At 48.1% G+C, this 18,804-nt stretch overlaps 1 protein-coding gene and 3 long non-coding RNA genes across 4 annotated transcripts; 2 read left to right on the top strand and 2 right to left on the bottom strand.

Annotated features, from left to right (window-relative positions):
- Positions 1-2,148: 2,148 nt before the first annotated feature.
- LOC120704961 lies at positions 2,149-2,523 on the top strand. The gene has a single exon (XM_039989512.1). The coding sequence runs from the start codon at positions 2,149-2,151 to the stop codon at positions 2,521-2,523; it is 375 nt and encodes a 124-aa protein (XP_039845446.1).
- A 1,733-nt stretch (positions 2,524-4,256) lies between these two features.
- LOC120702600 lies at positions 4,257-4,639 on the bottom strand. Its single transcript, XR_005686462.1, has 3 exons — positions 4,613-4,639; positions 4,408-4,547; positions 4,257-4,301 (listed from the first exon to the last, which is right to left on the bottom strand). It is a non-coding gene; the product is annotated as an uncharacterized LOC120702600 (long non-coding RNA).
- A 707-nt stretch (positions 4,640-5,346) lies between these two features.
- On the bottom strand, positions 5,347-7,029 carry LOC120702599. The gene is made up of 2 exons (XR_005686461.1): positions 6,806-7,029; positions 5,347-5,646 (listed from the first exon to the last, which is right to left on the bottom strand). It is a non-coding gene; the product is annotated as an uncharacterized LOC120702599 (long non-coding RNA).
- Positions 7,030-12,769: 5,740 nt separating this feature from the next.
- LOC120704996 lies at positions 12,770-15,275 on the top strand. The gene is made up of 2 exons (XR_005687747.1): positions 12,770-13,011; positions 13,918-15,275. It is a non-coding gene; the product is annotated as an uncharacterized LOC120704996 (long non-coding RNA).
- Positions 15,276-18,804: the final 3,529 nt, after the last annotated feature.

Below are 18,804 nucleotides of genomic sequence, written 5' to 3'. Positions count from 1 at the left end.
TTGGTCCGGTATGAAATCGGTCCAAATTTAAAATTAAAATTTAAATTTAAAAAAATGAAAAAATTTCAAAAAAAATTCTAAAAATACTTCAAGGTGCGGCGAATCTAATGGTGTCAAATTTTCTCAAAAAATCGTTCATTTAGTATAGTTTGTGGGGATTTGAAGTTAAACAAAAAAAACGTGCATACAAAATTATACAAATATAATGTAAAAGTAGTACAAAAGAGGGTTAAAGGGTTCATTTAGACTAAAATATATTATACAAACATTTATTTAGTATACTTTGAGGGTATTTGAATTTAAACAAAAAATAAAATTTTTTTGAATTTGACCGGTTATCAGTCAAACCGGCCGGTTACCAGTCAAACCGGCCGGTAAACCGGCCAAACCGGCCGGTATACCGGTACAAACCGGTTGAACTACACCATTTGAATTCCACCGGTTCTGACCGGTAACCGGCCAAACCGGACCGGTATACCGGTACCGGAGGGCGGCGGTTACCGGTCTCCGGTCGGTTAGGTGAACCCTGCATAGAACCGTCATCGGATCACAAGCACCTGATGCTCTCCTTCTTCTCCAAGTATCCCCGGCCGTGTCCCCGTGAACGCTCCACCTTTTATTAAGGACTGCAGAAACCTTTCTTTCTGCTGTACGAAAACAGTTTTTTTTCTTTTAGCACACACGTGAGCCGTGTGTCCTGGATGACTTGTTAAGAAGCGGCTGACCAGAATGCCACTGGTCTTTTTCATCTCGCGGCGGTCCAGTGTGCCTGGCCATGCAGCTCACCGCCCTCGCATGGAGCAAAAAGGGGACAGACCACCAGCTTCAGTAATCCCACTCATCGAGCTGCATGTTTTTTGGAGCGCGATGCCGATCAACGGCAGGAGATTGCCGGACCGGGGCGGCAAGTGTGGAAAATCCAAGCTCCGGGCCCGGGCTGTGTCCGTCGAAAAAACAAATAAAAGTAATTCCTTCCAGAAACTTGGACGTTGGGCCCACCAACTTCCTCCGCCAGGCCCCAGGCCCCAGGCCCCAGGCCCCAGGCCCCAGCCCCCAGCCCAGGGGTGTCGCGGCGCCACCCAGCCGCAAAACGCACGCCGGCGCGGCCCACACCATCGATCATCGGCCGGCGGAAAAGTCTGCGGCGACCGCCGAGTCCCTTTCCTCTCCCACGCATAGAGCTGGGACTTGGGCCGTACCATTTTTGAGCGGGCCGCGGCACCACGATCTAAAGCACAGCACGACACGAAATATTTTGAATCGTGCCGGCACGATACGAATACGAGGGCCGTGCCGTATCTAAAATCTCAGCACGACGGGCCGTATGGCACGACCTGTATTTTGGGCCGTGCTTAGGCCGGCACGGCACGAAAATAGCCCATCGGCTAGTACATAGTCCGTTGCTCTATTATGACAATTAATCTTTATTTTTAATTAACAGCAATCATGAAAGAAAATATTATTTATTTAAAAAAATCATATAATTTTCATACCATCAATAGTTTATGCGATTTCTAATTGCAATAGCAATATTTCTGTGTCGATGCATATAAATTCAATTGCAAGTATCCCGAGGGCCGTATTTGGGCCGGCACGGCACGAAGGCGTACCGGCGTGCCATGGGCCGTGTTTGAGCTTGATAATAGACTTATTGTGCCAGCACGGCACGGCACGGCACGATATATCGATTGTGCCTAAAAATCTAGATCCGACACGGCACGAGCCACGAGAGGGCCGGCACAAGTCCCAGCTCTACCCACGCGGGCGGGGCAGCCATCTGAGCAGCCTCTGCCACGCAGTGGCAACCAGGCGACCATGCATCAACCGGCCGGCAGCCGCGACCCCAGCACGGTCCTCTCCTCTCCGTACGTGTTTCCCAAATCAGAAAGGCCATTCGCCATCAGCATGCCGCGGAACGGTGGGTCTCCAATTTCGTTCTCGATTCCGCGAGACTAAAGAAACAAGCTCATGTTCGCCTCGCAGGAGGCAGACCAACCAAGTTAAACAAGTGACGAGATGAGACAACGAAATTGTCTGTCTCGTATAGCTCGGCCACGCCATCGATGACGCCAGCGCCGCCTAGAAATACTTGTCGAGACCTCCAGCCCGTGAAGCGCTACCTCCCGGCCCGGAATGAAACGCAGCACCATGGATTTCGGCCGCCGCAATTTCCTGGCAAACCTCGGCCTCGCCGCGCTGACGTGCAGCTCCGCGCTCGCGCTCTACAGGTCGCGGGGCGACGACCCGCGCTCCGCCGCCTTCGTGGCCGCCGCCTACGGGGCCGTCGTGCTCCTAGTCTACTTCCTCCGGAGGCTCGAGCGCGGGGAGGAAGGGGACGACGACAGGCGCGGCGGGAGCACCACCACCAAGGCCGCGGTGTGGGCGCTGACGACGCTGCTCACGGCCATGTTCGCGTCCAGGGTCGCGCCGCTCATGCCACCGGCCGCCGGTTCCGTGGTGTACCTGCTGGCCGCCGCGACGGCCGCCGCGGGGTTCTGGGCGTTGTTACTCGCCAACCCCTGAGGGCTAGTTTGGCAACCAAGGGGTGATGTCCCGGGGCAAGGGGCTCCCCCCGCGGGGAAATACCTGTCGCTCCCACCCCTGGGGCACTTCCTCCCCTGCGGCCTAGTTTGGCAGCAAGAGGCATAAAACCCAGGGATAGGAACCCCCGAGGGCGATTTTCGTGGCATGTGAGAACCCCCTCAATTCCATGGGGAGAAATCCCTGCTTGGGATTCATTCCCGGTAATCATTTGGAAGACAAATGGTAGAAATCTCTAGATACAAAGAAAATGATCAAATAAATTGGAAAAAAAATAAAAAAAATTAGGTAATTTGCGTATCTTCTCTGGCAACGTCTATCACGGTTACAGAATGTAGAACATGTGGTTTGCCGTACACCCATAAATTAAAAAACAAAGATAAACGGCTATTAAGGCATAATGCATCTAACAGATTTGTATCATCCAACCATATTAGGTACTTGCATGCATATAAATAACACAACTGCAAAGAATCAAAAGGACTTGTAGCGCCATTAACAATCAACTGCCATGTTGATTCATCACAAATATGTAAAACTTCACTTCTCTGAGATCATGCATTGGTTCCCACCAAGCACATTGCAAGTAACACAAAAAATAGCGACATGTTAACTCGGATTCAAAAAGTTAGATGTTAAAAGATATCTGCATTTTTCATACCACACACACAATATGATTCTACTTAAAATCAAACTTAAAAGGTCATCAGTTGTTACAATTCACTTTAAGAATTTCGAAAAATACTCCTAGTCTCCTACAGTACAGCTTAGATTCAACATATAATTTAGACCTCATATGTTCAATACCTTTTTCATGACAACCACATGTTTTATGCTACTAGAAAAAAATAATACTAGCAGCTAGTGCTAATTGAGGCTTCAGAATAACGCGAAGCTGCAGCTCGAGCACGTGCAGATGCTGCTGAGCAATGTGCCGGGGCTGCTGAGCAACGTGCACAAGTTTTGGAAGGCCAAGTCTCCACAGTGGTCGAAACAAATGCACAATTGCAACAAGAGCAGCAAGCCCAACGCGATGAGCTTAGTTTCTTGAGTGATGAGCTTATTTCCTTGCGTCAAACACAGAGTGGATAGAACTTGATCAACAAATGGGTGACCTTATTGCACGCATACATTCTGGTGCTTTGCAGCTTCCATCAAACACATAATATGTGGAATTACAATTCAGATCTATGTGGACAGTGGACACCACCAAGCAGCAGTAGCACTCCAATATCAATGCAAGAAAATTGGCATCAAAGAGATATGCTTCGATCATTAGTTTAGATATCAGTAGTTTAATAAATTGTGATGATAAAGGTGTCACTTTTCACATATCAATTGTGATGATTTACTTACCACGGTTATAATAAAATAGTGAGAAGAAGAATTGACACAATAATTTCTAACAAAATCAAATGTTTTTGTGACAACAAAAGGTGCCACAAATGGATAGGCTAATAGTGCTACATTAATTCACCACTATTGGGTATGGTTATTTGTGGGGAACAAAATTTCAACACTACAATATTTTTGACTCAAGTATTTATGGCAATTGGCAACCAGTGGTTTTATGTTTTTCTGATTAGTTTTCACCACAACCCCCCCCCCAACCCTTGTGATTAATCTAGCATCAAACACAATTTTTCTTAGACCAAACAAGTATAATGTCTTCCTCAACTACTGTCTCTAGGATTCACAGAATAAGAAATGCATACCTGATTGCTTCAGTTTTATACCATTCATTGCTTCCACTGAGCACTCTGCAAGTAACACAAAAATTGACATTTCGCTTAGTTTACATGATTACAAAAGTATTAGAAATTCGGGTGCAAGACCAAAACGCACCAATATTGAGAATGCAGGTACCAAATGCACTAATATTTCAAGCCAAGCCACCAGCAGTTAGTAGTAGGAGCTGGTTCGATGGATCAGGATGAAACAAAACGCACACTGCCGGCCGGCCACCTCACCAGCCTACTGCATACACATGATACAGCATCACCAGACTGCATACACATGATACGACAGCTTGAGAAACAAACAAAGAGAACTGCAGGAACAACAAGCCCACCTAGTAGATCTTGATGACATGCCACTGAAGTGGTAAGATCCTCACACTCTCACGACCAACTGCCTCAGATTGTCGTCTATTCGTGGCTGCAGCTCTTCTTCCCCGCGATCTAAAAGAAAAGGTACGAGGAGATACTAGCGGGGGCACGGAGCAGATGCGGCGCGTAGATCGGATCGACTCACCTGATGTGGTGGCGATGGAGACGAGTATAGCGAGGCAACCAGCGGTGGCGGCGGAGAAGGAGAGCGCCACCGCGGTGGGGGGGAGGGGGCGGAGGAGAGCACGTAAGCACAGTGGCGACGGGGAAGGAGGAGGAGAGCGCGACCAAGGCGGCGTGCGGCGGCGGAGGAGGAGAGTGCAGCGGTGGTGATGGGGAGCAGAGGAGTCGAGTCGATGCGGGGACGGGGAACGATGCCCGGTGTCCGGAGGTCGGGCTTATTTCCACGTGGAAAACCGGCTCGATCGGGCTGGAGATCCTCGTTAGGCAGGCTTCCAAACGCGCCGGTTGAGTGGCCCGTGAAAACTTTCCACGCGGCCTGCCTCCACGGGGAAATGGCCGGGAACCCGGCGGGGAAACAAGCTGCCAAACGAGCCCTGCGGGCTGGTGATCCCCGCGCCTGATTTGGGAGGAAGGGAATTGTTTGCCCATGGAAAAATCAAGAAAAATCAAGAAAATACTAGAAAATTCAAACAAATAAAAAAGCTGCTCTGAAAATTTAGGAAAACACATAAAATGCTTGATAAAATCATAATAAATTTGTTGCATCATGAATTCAGGCTTCAGGAGCACGTTGAGATCATAGAGTAGACTACCGCCAATCTATTCATGTCATCATCCAACAGAGATGGGCATAACTAGAATACAATATCGTTCAAGCACTATGTCCTCCTAGTGCTTTCAGCAGCATATGAAACTGACACAAAAAATAGATCGATTCCCTTCAGAAGAATGCATCCAAAAAATGGAAGAGTTGAGATTTCTGATTCATCATTCATCCTTGTTACTTGTCGAATATAGCAGCATTCTTCCTTGCCTGTCATGATCCACACAGGTGTATCAGTGAGATTTAAAAAGATGAAGCAAATAATAAGTATCAAATTTATGATTGTTTTTATACTGCTAGCATTAGTGAATACAGGTGGTTACCAAAATCTGCCTCAAGACAAGAATATGTGGGAAGATATATGCATCACGGAGAGAATTATATGTGTTGTCAGAGTACCATCAACAGATCTTTGAACAAATAGAAACAGAAGGTTGTAAATATTAAAGTTTATTTTTCGAAAAATAAATATTAAAGTTTAACATTTCACGCAAGCAGAAAGATTAAAAAAAGTTATTATGCATATCTGGTGTATTAGACTTTGATCACCAGTAGATTTGTTAATCAAAGATGGTGTCAGAGGCATCTATATCAGAAAACTAAAGATGTTATTATGCATATCTGCATAATTGAGTTATAACAGGAAGTGGCGCTTCTGCTCCTGCAGTGCCGGCTGATTCAACCTCTCAGCTTGGTTCTTTAATGCCTACGTCTGGCCTCTAGATTTCATTTCAAAATATTCATTTAGGTGAGTCTGAACCATGTTCCGGACCATCATACCCAGTCCACAATTCCACATACATAACCAGAGCGTTTCATACTCATTGACGGACATTAGGAAGGAATATACCAAACATTTGCAACAACTAAAACAGTTCTTTTCTTTGGGGAATTAATTCCATAAGGAACTACATAATCAACTTGCATATGCTGTAATCAGATTAGGCTGCACCAAAGTGAGAATTACATTTCTAAATTATACATATCAAAACAAGAAAACAGAACTTCCTGGCAGCTGCAGACTATAGATGAAGCTGTAATGTAAAAAAAATGAAAAGAACAAAAGCTATTATCAACCTTGTACTCAGGACATTTCAGTCAGGACAGGATCGATGAGCAAGAATGTGATGATATATACAAAGAACTCGAATCAAAGATCTGACCCAACTAGCTAGATTAAGCAACCTTTCCAGCTCCTAATGCATGTCTAATTAACAGGAACCAGCTCGTCATGCACGCAAAAAGGCTTTGTTCAGAAATATTAATTAATCCTCAGTAGAGACTAGAGAGCCTACAAAGCAAAATTGCGGAGGTGCGTGTGCCCAGGTGCGTGTGCGTGCGGGGGCGATGCGGAGGAGTGCGCACATACCGATGAAGTGGCCCCGGAGCTCAACGTCGGGTCTCTCACAGCCACCGTAGGGCTCCCCCGACCGCGATTTTTTGCAGGATCTGCAAGAAAAGGTGTGAGGAGAGGAGAGGAGAAACCCTAGCGTGGGGGCAAGGAGATGCAGGGGGCGGGGAGAGGGGAATCACCTGATGCGAAGGAGGAGTTGGCTGCAGGAACACCGGAGGGAGAAGCAGGTCGGAGGAGGAGATCCACTATCCAGGCAGCCGCGGCGGCGGCGGTGTTCTCCTCGTGGAATCGCGTGACTCGCGAGCAAGACGAGGGAGGGGGAGCGCCGCCCGTTGTCTAGAGGCCGGGCCAGCTTCCACGGGGAAATTGGGCTTACCCGGGCCAAAAAAACCCCACGCACAAGACTTCCAAAAACGCACCGCGTGGAAAAATTCCGCGTGGGCTGCTGAGTAATAATGTGTGATGGGACGCCCCCCACGCTAAATACTACAACCGGACACGAATGAAGCGGTATGCATATGCACCATGCCATTGTTCTATCAGAAACTACCAAATTCATTTCATTCAGAGTTCAGAGATGTTTGAGCTTTGCTCGTGTGTGGTGTTGTTGGCTGCTCCAGTAATTCTCTAAGACCTTGTTTAGTTCGCGAAATTTTTTAGGTTTTGATACTGTAGCAATTTTGTTGTTATTTGACAATTAATGTCCAATTATGAATTAATTAGGCTTAAAAGATTCGTCTCATCGTTTACAGTTAAATTGTGTAATGAGTTAATTTTTTCAATTGTATTTAATACTTCATGCATATGTCCAAAGATTCGAAGTTCTCTTTGTAAATGTTCTCTCCATTCTCTTCTGGCAGGCAGGCATCTTGACACATAATTCATTTATGTACGACGTTTCATTTTGCCAACTTCCTTGGAAATTTTTCCTTTTTTAGATAAAGGAAAAATTTTCCTGAACTTGTAAGATGCATCAGTTGAATCATAATATTACTCTATATATGCTGTTCAAGTTGTGTGCAGTAACAAGTCGCGGAGAGGACGAGCAGTACGAGTGCTCGACATGTCAGAAATGAATCGCTTCTTTTTTTCCGAAAAGAAACGGATTCCTCGATAGTTTGACGAAGCGTCCCCTCGTACGAGAAGATTCAAAGTGATACATTATCAGTCTCAGGAGGCTGATAACACTTTATTACATCAGATGGTTCATCACCGTACAAACCTCCGAGGAGGTGGACACTCGAGATAGACGATAATAAGAAGTAACCAGGCTACGGTAATACACCAGAGCACGACCCACATGGGATCTAGCTAGGGCTCAGAGTGCTGCGTCAGCGAAAGCATCTCGAACAGGGCCGACACCACAGGTAAGGTTGGGTACAGGACGGTAACCCTACTCAGCGTCGTCTGGAACAAAGTCTGGATCTTCCTCTGCAAAAAGTAAGAATGAGATGAGTACAAACGTACTCAGCAAGTCCAACCACACCCACGGAGGGGGTAACAACAGAATATAATGCACATGGTAAATCATGGATAATATTACGGTTTATTTTGCAGAAAGCTAGATTTTATGCAGGGGTTTAGTTGAAAGAAAACATTTTCAAAACCAGTTTTCTTGTACCGAGTAATACGTAGTGATGATCCACACAGGATCCAAGTTTTAATCTGCTACCGGACTCCCCGTCCGCCGTAGCACATGGCACAACTGCCGAACACATTTCCAAAACAACTTACGCTAACCCATCTTTTTTCAGAAGAAATACTAGTTATGTGACCACACCGTAACTCGCCCAGTACCGTGAGCACAGCTATTCGAATAGTTTTCAACTCTGCAGAGGTGTGCAACTTTACCCACAAATGGATACCACAACTCGAACACCGTAGTGTCGGTGTAGATCCCGACATAGCCATTACTAACCTTAGCTAGACCTGACTAGCCATCACAGGATCCATCAAGGGTCATTGACCTATCACAGAGGTTTTAACCAGGGTAAAAGTCACACAGAGCTATTCCCTTCTACTTGATCACCCGTTGCTCTCAGCTCTTCTGATGGCTATCAAACCAACTAGTGGGGTTTATGATAAGCCGTTGCCCATTCAACGGTCGAGTGGTTTGCACGATAATAGAGTTAGGTGAGATGACACACCAACTCGGTCCTTAGTTGTGACAAGATGGATATCTCCCTTCCTTGACCTGCCACACATGCACGAGCTCACCAAATGGCAAATCACGCAGAAATGCCATCCATCCCGTCTAAACTCATTTTTCAAAATTCCACTTTTATCCTTTCCCACACACGCACACATTTTCTTTATAAAATAAGTTGTGTTATGTATAAGGTCCTAAGCGTCCTAATATTGATTAACGTCCAAGCAAAACCAGACATTAATCTAGGTGGTCAAGGAATGGTTATCACAAATCAAGGGGTGACTATAGAATCGTGTTTTCATGCAAGCAAAATATATGCAACATTGTAAAACAGGCCAATAGGTTGTGTTTATAAAGACTAGGACAAAAACATGCATCAAAGGGTGGGATTGAACTTGCCGTCTTCAAAGCCTTCGGAGAGGTCCTGTCCTTCATGCTCGGGGTCGCGGAATTAGTCCTCGTTCACCTGCTCGCAGAACTGCTCGTCGACGGGCTCTCCTTCGTTCACACAGTGGTCTACGTCGCACACAAACAAACACACAATCAAGAAAAAGAATTAAAAGCTTTATCATTGAGCTCGATTCAGAAATAATTAAGATATGGAAATAGAAGTAACATTTTTGGTTGTTTTTCTTAATGACACAGCCAAAACTATATTAGAAATGGCGTGGTAAAGTTTTGGGCCGATCGGGGAAGTTTTGGGTCGATCGGGGATGTTTTGGCGCATGAAATGATAGGTCAAAGGGTTAATTAGGAGTCCAAGGGCTCATTTGCAAATTGTTTTTGGAATAGAAAGGACTTGGTTGTAATTTTTGGAAAGGTTTGGGTTATTCTTGGAAAAGGTAGGGGCTTAGTTAGAATTAGTCCTATAAGGTAGAAGGGTTTATTTGAAATATAATAGAAGGAAGGGTTTGTTTTGCAAAATGGTTAAAAGGTGGAGGGGCTCTTTAACAAATAGAGGGAAGGGGAGGGGGCTATGGGCTTATTTACCATGTCTTCTTCCTCCCCTCGCACCCTGGGCCGGCGGCTTGGGGCTCGGGGGTGGCTCTGGAGTGGGGAAAAAGGGGCAGGAAGGTGCGAGGGTCTGATCCCCGGCCGTGGCTCTGGCCGGGGTGGTCCGTGGCGGCCTGGCCGCGGGGGCAGGCGGTGGCGAGCGGCGGCAGACGCGGTGGCGCCGCAGCGAAGCTTGGTGGCGGCCAGGGTAAAGAGGGAAAGTGAGAGGGGGCCAAGAGGGTCCTACCTTGGCCCTTGGCCCGGGTGTGGAAGAAGCGAGGTGCTTCGGTCACGGGAGCGGGCGGCGGCGGGTGGAGGACACTACGGCGGCGGCGCTGCGGCTAGGAAGGGGAAGCTAAGGCCGGCGGGCGGGGTTGTGGGTAGGGTGAGCTGCACTGGGTGCCCTTTTATAGGCAATATAGGTCGGTGGGGGAGGCCGTGACTGGGAGGTCGGCCGGCGAACGGTGCGGGCGGAATTAATGGTGGTTGGCCGCGTTGGCTTGTCGCGGAGAGGCGTGCGGCAGCGAGGGCGTCGAGGCCGCTCACTGTGGCACGTGGAGGGGGAGGCCGGGCGCTATGCTTGGCGCGAGCGGCGAGGCGGGGCGAGCAGTGCACGCACGCGCATGGCCGGCGGCGAGGGCGACCACAGGGAGGTGGCAGCGGCGGCGCTGTTGCTAGGCGACGCGCAGCGCGGCGGGTGCACGTGGAACAGCGACCTGGCGTGCGTGGGCGGGCCGGTAGCAGAGGCGTGCGGGGTCGGGGCAGCCGGCGAGCGGCGCGGCGGGCGGTCCGTGCATGTGGAGCACGCGCGTGCTCGTGCGCGCGCAGCACAGCCCGGCGGTGCCTAGCGCGGCGAGTGCGCGGCCAGGGGGCGCGCGCGTTGGCAGCGAGCGGCACGGCGGTGACTGCGGTCGTGCGCACGTGGGCACGGCGGGCGCGCAGCAGCCGGTGTCGTGGCGTGGCGAGTCCGGGCGTGCACGCGCGTGCGGCGTCGTGGCGGTTCGCGCGGCGCGGGCAGCGGCGGTGCGCTAGCTGGGCAGGGGTGCGCGACGCGTGCGGGAGCAAGGAGCGATGGCATGCGGGCAGGCGGCCGAGCAGCGCCTGGTGGTGCGCGGTAGAGGAGGGGCCGGGCCGGGGAGCGGCGCTCGGGCGTGCGCGATAGGGGAGAAGGGAGAGAGAGGAGGGAGGAGAGAGGGAAAGAAAGAAGAAAAGAAAAAGGAAAATGGGAAAAAGAAAAAGAAAAAGAAAAGGAGGGGAGAGAGAGAAAAAGAAGAGCGAGATGGAGAGATTCGCACCGCGATCACGGCGACTGTCAGCCACGCGCAATGTCGCGTGCGCACACGGGCGAAGCCACAGTGAAGTGGTCGGGGGGTTGGAAATCGGACACTGGGAACAGAGAGAGTTTCCGGGGAAAAGGGTTTGGAGTTTAGGAGGGTTTTGAGCTCAACGATGAAAAGTTTCGCAAATAATTATTTTTATCGCATGATTTAGTTTGGTTGATTTTTCAGGATGTCACATTTGATTTTGCCAGGATGGGAAGATTTACTTAAACTTGTGCAAAATACACTTGAATCATTCATCACAGTTCCAGAGAAGGCGAAACAGGGGCGCTTCGCTTCCGCCGCCGATCCGCTCGATTCCCCTCGCCGGCAGCCTCTCTAGTGGCTGTGCGGGGTGGGGAATCGGGTGGATCAGGGGCCGGCGTACATACTGCTACTAGTATTAGGGGTAGGTTAGTGTAACAACTCACCTTGTTAATGAGTGGGATCAAATTCTAAGTGAGCCTAATTTGCAACTTTGTTGACTAAGTCAACATTTGGTCAATATGAAAAAGGTGGTGCAATGTATGAGTTGAAAGCTCCAAGGTTCCAAGAAAACGAGAAATTCAGCAAAGACCGATGATTTTGCTACGTCTGAAAATAGTGGTAAACGGCTGAGATTAGAGGTGAATAAAATGGCACTTTGTGTAACAACTTTGTACAAAATGTACCAAAAATGGAGACTTGGATGTCCAGGCTTTAAAGTGGTACTATTTTTTTATATATAAAATGGAAAAAATTATTTAAATTTGAATGCAAAAGCGGGTAAATGGAATGAGTTTGCTGAATTCCTGAGAATTTGTGTGAACCAGCCATGTTCAGAGCCGTTTTTGATTATATTCAAGACAAAATTAGAGGAGATGCCTGAAAGAAAAAGTGTAGCCAAATGGTAGGGCTACAACTTTTATTTTGGACGATTTCAAAGTTTAGTAGTGAAATTTGGAGAAACAGAGGCCCAAATATCATGGATTTACACTGAAAAGAAGTCGATTCAGAGATTCAGGCCCTACAGTAATCGTCATCCTTATCTCATCCCAAGCGTCGCTGGGTAAATTCGCAGGAGACTTCCAGGCACCCACGCGTCGATCAACAGCGGCGCCAACAGCATGCAAGCAAGTGCAACGTGGAGGACCCAGAGGCGACGGGAATTGGTGTTAGAAGCGACGGCGAACAAAACGATGAAAAATAGAAAGATCAAATTGTAGAAAGATACGAGGATTTAACGTGGAAAACCCCTCCAATGCGAAGGGTAAAAACTACGTGCGCCAGCCAGCAAAAACTTCACTATATCGGGTGTTTGTGTACAATGCCTAGCGGCGGCTTACAAGAGGAATAATAGGATTGATATTCTCCGGTGAAGCCTATGGGTTAGATATATAGGAGAGTCACGTGGTCTCCTCAACTTCTACTAGCAATGTGAGATTAAAAGTTTGCACCACATGAGCCTTAATGGGCCAAGTACAAATTCCAACAATCTCCCATCAAAATTTGGATCATAATATAACAATTGGAATAAGAACTCTCCAAGCTCATCCAATTGCTCTTCCTTCCGCCATCTTTTTCTTCCCCGAACCAAGCTCTCTGTTTCTCGCCGATTTCGTCGCCCTCGCGCGATCTTGGTTCGATTCCTCGCACACACATCACCAGCAGCCCTATCTCGACCGATTCGAAGAGTTTCTAGCCCTGCCATCGACCACAGCCGCTAGCTCGCCATCGTCTTCTTCCTCTGGCCACCAACGAGCATTGAAGCTAGGTCACCGGTGAGCTCTAGGTTCCCAAGGTTTTGGGTCTTGTTTGGGCAATCTAGGATGTTGGTTATGTGTCGTAGAGGGTGTGCGTGCTGCTCGCTGTGTTATTTTCGTGGCCAGGGCGGCCGGAACACGCGTGCGCTGCCGTGGCCGGCGTGGTCGCCGGGAGGTGCCGCGGAGCTCTATGCTCCGGCCTTCCCGAGGACCGATTGAGGGCTGGAATGGGTTCGTGGGATGGTGGTGGTGCTCCTCGAGCCCCCTCCCGGCGCGGGGAGGTGCCGCCTTGGCCGGCCGGCGTTGGCCATGGCAGGCCGCCGCCCCCCCATGGCGTTCCTCGCCGGGGGTGCTGGGATGTCGGGTTTTGGGGACACAGGTGGCGCAAGGAGAAGGGGACGAAGGCCGCGGGCCCGGGGCCGACCGCCGGCGAGCCACCGGAGCTGCTGCCCGGCCGTGCGTGCGCCTGTGCTGGGCGGCAAAAGCAGCGAAGCCGAGGAGGCTGCTTCCGTGAGGGGCAAAAGAAGGAGAGAGGAGAAGGAAAAAAAAAGAAAGAAAGAAAAGAAAGGGGGTTTTGTGAAAATAGTTTAGATTAATTTGGTTTCTTGTGCTAAAAATTTTATATTCATCCAAAAATTGTGAAACAAATTTTGTTAGATTTCTTTTACCATTCTTTATGTAATATAAATATAAAAACTTTAGATTTTAAATGAGGGTTTAGATTTGTTTATTTTTTATTCTTAAAGGATTTAAATAAAACTTTAAACCCTTATTTCTTTTAAAAATTAGGATTAAAGTGTGGTTAGGGTTTTTAAGTGTGTTTAGGTGTTGGATTACAATTTTATAGTGGGGGTATAAAGATGTAATTCAATTTTTCCAAATACTTTGCATTCATGCACTAACATTGCATCTCATTGCGACTAGAATCGGAAGTCGCGGACGTCAGCGTCGAATACATCGAGCTGCCACCCGAGAGACCCGCAGGAGGAGAAGAGGTGATCGTGATCGAGCACGAGCCCGAGCTCCAAGCCGAAGTCCCACCTCCCGAGGCTGATCAAGGCAAGCACCGGAACATCTATGCCCACTAATTTTAATTAACTTATGTTATTACTTATGTACTGCATTTGAATTGCTTAAGTCTAGGAGTTGTTTGAAACCCAATTGATGCATGTTCAACATCCTTGATTTAAGGACATCTTTGCCACCTTCTCAACTAGATAGATCAAACCAAAATGTCTAAAAGGAATCCACGCTAAAAGCAACCAAAGGTCCAGATATTACTTGAAGGTTCACCTGATAAAACCAGACAATGGTTGGCAAGTATGATGATCGTTGAGTATAGAGCAGAAGAGGAGTTCTGGTCTGTCCTCACTTTCAAAGAAAGAAATAAGGAACTATGGTATATTTAACCTTGATCAGACGTTGAACAAACTGGTCATATGCTGACATATGGAACCAGTAAGCCCGGTAGCTTGGTCGACCTAAATACTTGAACTGAGTGTTACCACACCTGGCGTGGGAAGTTGGCGGGGTCGTAGCCTGAAACCCGTGTCGTGATCAAGCCCGACGAGGGATCCTTCACGGGGGTGTGAACCCGGGTCTGGGTATGCTTGGTTCAGGGTTTAGTATCCTCCTCGTGAAAGATTGCCATGTACAATTTACCGGAAACTGTGCGTGACGTGTGCCCAGTTATCTCCTGCAGGATGTAAATTGATTCGAATCGCCGCAATTCTCGGATATGAATGCTGTTTGATCTCACTTAAACATCGTATCCAATTACGATGTGACCAGTATACAAGAAGTTGCTTGTGAACATAGAGTTATCATGATGGCTATGAATTAGATTTATTCTTGGGTCTAGTGTCTATATATGAGTCTCGGTTTAGGAAGTTGCTGTTTTGGAGTCCAAATGTTTGAACAATGAGCCAGTCCACCAAATACAACCTTGCATGCTCCTTGATCCTATATATATTTATACTTGTGTAGTCGGGTCAGTCTTGTTGAGTACCTTTTTGTACTCAGTGTTTGTGCTTAAATGTTTTTAGCAGCGCCGTCGGAGGAGCATCAGGAGTAAAGCACCAAGAATCGGAGAGTATGTTGAGTCCATACATCTCTGAATGTTTTATAAACTCGTTGTAATATATAAACTTATGGCAATAATCCCTAGGACTGTAGGTGTACTCCTTAAAAACTCTGTAGAGTTGGTATGCATTAAGTTCGCTCTTATATTGTAATAACACTTTCCTAGTTTTATGTTCTACAATAAATGCCTGTGTGTAATATCTGAAGCTGTATGCTAAGTGATCCCGTATGCGTGTTTATGGAACGATTGTATGGTGGAAAGTTCGGGTGAAGCCCGACGGACTATCGGATTTATTCCGTTTTAAGAGCGTTGATTGAATTACCACTTTAAATGATGATCGGACGCTCTTAAGCCGGGATAAATTGGGCGGTTCCGCCACAGTTAGTGCTACGTAGCTTGGTTGGCCGGTGAAGCATGCGTTGGCGTTCTCGTGCAGCGGCGACAACTGCTTCATGGCAGCATCTTTTGCTTCTGCTGGTCCGGGTGGGATTGGCAGGGGGCTCGGTTTACCTGAGCTGGTTCTCCCATGGCCGACGGGAAGATGGTGGATCTGGCCTCATCCTTGGCGTGGTGGGCGGCTTCATCTTCTTACTTTCCAACCTCGTCGGCGACGGTACTAGGTCTGTCTTCCATCTTCCTTGCGGAAGGGTGGATTCCTCTCGCATACCTGGGGATGTGCTCTTTGTCTACGCTGTTGCCTCGTGTGGTGGCGTTGGACTGGGGTTCCTATCATCGGCGGCAACGGCGGTGCCTGCAGACCCTTCTTCCTCTTCTTCCCTCCGTGAGTGGGTGGCCGATGCTCGTTCAGAGACTACGATGCGTGCTGGAGGCGGTTCCAGGCGTTGGTTCTTGCTGCATATCCAAGGTTTGGGCTTGCTCAGGGAAGGGGAAGGTGGATCGACTTCTGTTCCGGTGATCCTCGCCGGCGGCCAGTGGAGCAGAGGCGTGCCTCTATCTAGGGGGTCTTCAGCTTTAAATTTCAGTTGTTCCAGGGTGTTTTTTTGCAAATATCCAGGGATGTACTGTGCTACTTTATTAATATATCCCCTTTCGCAAAAAAAAAATCATTCATCACAGACTTGTCTGTAATAATTGCCGGGACTGGGAGAGAAAAGGGGCGGCAAGTCTGCAGGCAACAAGCAGACGGCCGGATGAGGATCAGTTGGGTTGGGTGTTTTTGCAGTGTGATCGTGATCGTGTGATCGTTATTCTTAGGCATTTATTTGTCTTTTGCGGCAGTACCTGTCCGTTGCGAGTTCCTTGGGAAGCTGGTGAACCCCGAGTCAATACTGCTTGGACGAGACAAAGGATCGGAACCCTCTGCAGGGCCCGTCCAGCCACAGCCAGTGCTGTCGCCACTAGCTGTACGCGGAAAGGATGAACTAAGTGTACATCAATGCTACAGGATTAAAAAAAACTCAAGAAAAATATGAGCACGTGTATTTAGCTAGATCGATTACAGTCAACTACTACGCTGCAAAATTTGAAATCAAAATTCAACATGGGTAATTTTTATTATATGGTGAAATGATCTAAATGGCATAGTTTAGAGAATAAATTGAAACGTGTTATAATTTAGGGAGTTATTCAGACTTTGGTTATACTCAAAGGAAAATAAATTAGACTTTTGCCTTGCTTTTTTTCATGTCACCAGCGTCAAACATAATGGCGTAATATGGTACACATCATGATTTTTTTATTGAGGGACTGAAAAGGCGACTAGATGGGGGTGAATGGGAGCCGATAAAAAATTATCGCAATCAAAAGCTCGGTTTAAGATCCAAATTATGCACCCAACCCTAAAGTCCTAGGTGAAGTGTAGAGTAGTTATAGAGAAACTACACCAACACAAAACAACCCTAGGAACAAACAAAAATAATCACGGAAGCAAACACAGAAAACCGAGTAAGAATCAGCACGGTATATATCACCGGTTGAACCGACGTATATAAGCTTGACTACGTCGGTTTAACCGATGATACAGAGCCGGCAGCACGTGAAAAACAAGCACCGGTTGATCCGACGTATAGGTTTGAATAGCGTCGGTTCAACCGGTGTTACTACACCGGATGATCCGACAAAATCGAAACCAACGTCAGTGCAGTTATCCAGAGACGTCACAAAACCGATTTTCCAAGCACCGGTTAAACCGACGAAATCAAATCCAAAACACTGGTGCAATTGTCCAGAGAGACTGCAAAACGGATCACACTGAACATCGGTTGAACCGATGCTAAGAGACTTCTATACGCCGGTGCAACGAACCAAACACCAAAACCCTAACAGCCGAAAAACCAACTCACCGGTTGATCCTACGCAACATATCACAAGCGCTGGTTTAACCGGTGATAGGAAAAAATCTGTACGTGCCCAGAAATGATTTTTCAGCCCGTGACCTTCAGAAACCTTGATGATTAGAGGATCAAATCAAGTCCAAACCTCACCAAATTTTGTAGGCATGATCACAAAAGAGTTGTGAACATGTCCAAGGAAGAAATCAACGAATCACTTCATGGTTTGGGAGGAATCGAGGAATTCCCGAGCAAGAACGGGGTTTTCTCTAGAACCCAAAAACTTCGAATTGAAGGGACTCGTGATTCCGCGGGTTTTAGCACTAGGCTAAATGGATTAGAACCACTTCAAAGAGTCACGTGATCATCAAGAAACAATCCGTCATCTCGTGCTCAAGAATCGACAAAGAAAATCGAATTTCAACTCACGGAAGGCGCACAAAGTACGAAATTGATTCAAATTCAAAAGCCCCGAGGGTACAAGGAGGAGAGGGCCTCCTTTCACAATCAATCTCAGTACAAAGTGTCAAAAATCTATACCTCGAATTCTACCCCTAGAGAAGAAAAGAGAAGAACAGAGAGAGAGGCGACGGGAGAGAGGAGGGCATAACCTGTTCTGGGCGCCTGGCAAGGGAGAGAGAGAGGGAGAGAGTGGGTGAGGGGATATTTAAGCCCACGACCTCTGGAACTAAAAGACTAAACTACCCCTAGACTTAACTAGACACTAGAAGGCACGTAGGGGCAAAACCAGAAAAAGATACAAGGACTCATCCGACGGCCAAGGTTCTTTCTTCGAGTCGAAGTCTTCTCCACGATGCCGCCGTGGGGATGAAGATCCGGTCTGCGGTTTTGGAGGGTCCGGAAAACCCGGGTAGGTGGCCGGTTTTAAGAAAACCGCCAAAACTCCACACGCGGGAAGATTCCCGCCTCCACGCCGTGGCCCTAGACGCCGTTCCCGCCTCGGTCTTCTGACAGCCCTAGAAGCCGCCCGACGCCCGTCATCTCCTCGCCCGCCGCGAGGCCCTTGACGCTGTCGACACCTGTTCCTCCGCCAGTCCCGAGACCGACGCCCGTACCTCCACGACTTGGCATCCTCAACCGCTGTCCGCCAGCTTGGTTTTGTGGCGCAAACCAAGAAACCCGCCATCCATCGGCGCTTGCTCCCTCGATCCAGGAGTGGACGCCACAGCTGCCGCCCGGCCCGAGCTCCGATCCCGGCTGCCCTTCACCGCCGTCCACCGCACGGTCCATCGGCCACAGCACCTCCACAGCAGCTCTCCGTCGACACTCGACGCCTGTGTACCTGCAATCAAAGACCAAGCACATGATCACACCGCACGGTTGACAATTTATTTTTCACAACCAGAAAAGAATACTCCACATTGCTCGTTTATAAAAAAATTGCCTCGCCACGCGTGCTCCCTCCAGCTTCGATGT

This window comes from Panicum virgatum, chromosome 4K, assembly GCF_016808335.1.
Source record: "Panicum virgatum strain AP13 chromosome 4K, P.virgatum_v5, whole genome shotgun sequence".
In the NCBI taxonomy this organism is placed as follows: Eukaryota; Viridiplantae; Streptophyta; class Magnoliopsida; order Poales; family Poaceae; genus Panicum; species Panicum virgatum.
Note: the sequence above shows the minus strand (reverse complement) of the source record. Positions and strands in the feature narration are given on the sequence as shown.

What these genes read in the sequence shown, in the direction of transcription:
- LOC120704961 (XM_039989512.1), top strand. Translation starts at nt 2,149, where the DNA reads ATGGATTTCGGCCGCCGCAATTTCCTGGCAAACCTCGGCCTCGCCGCG.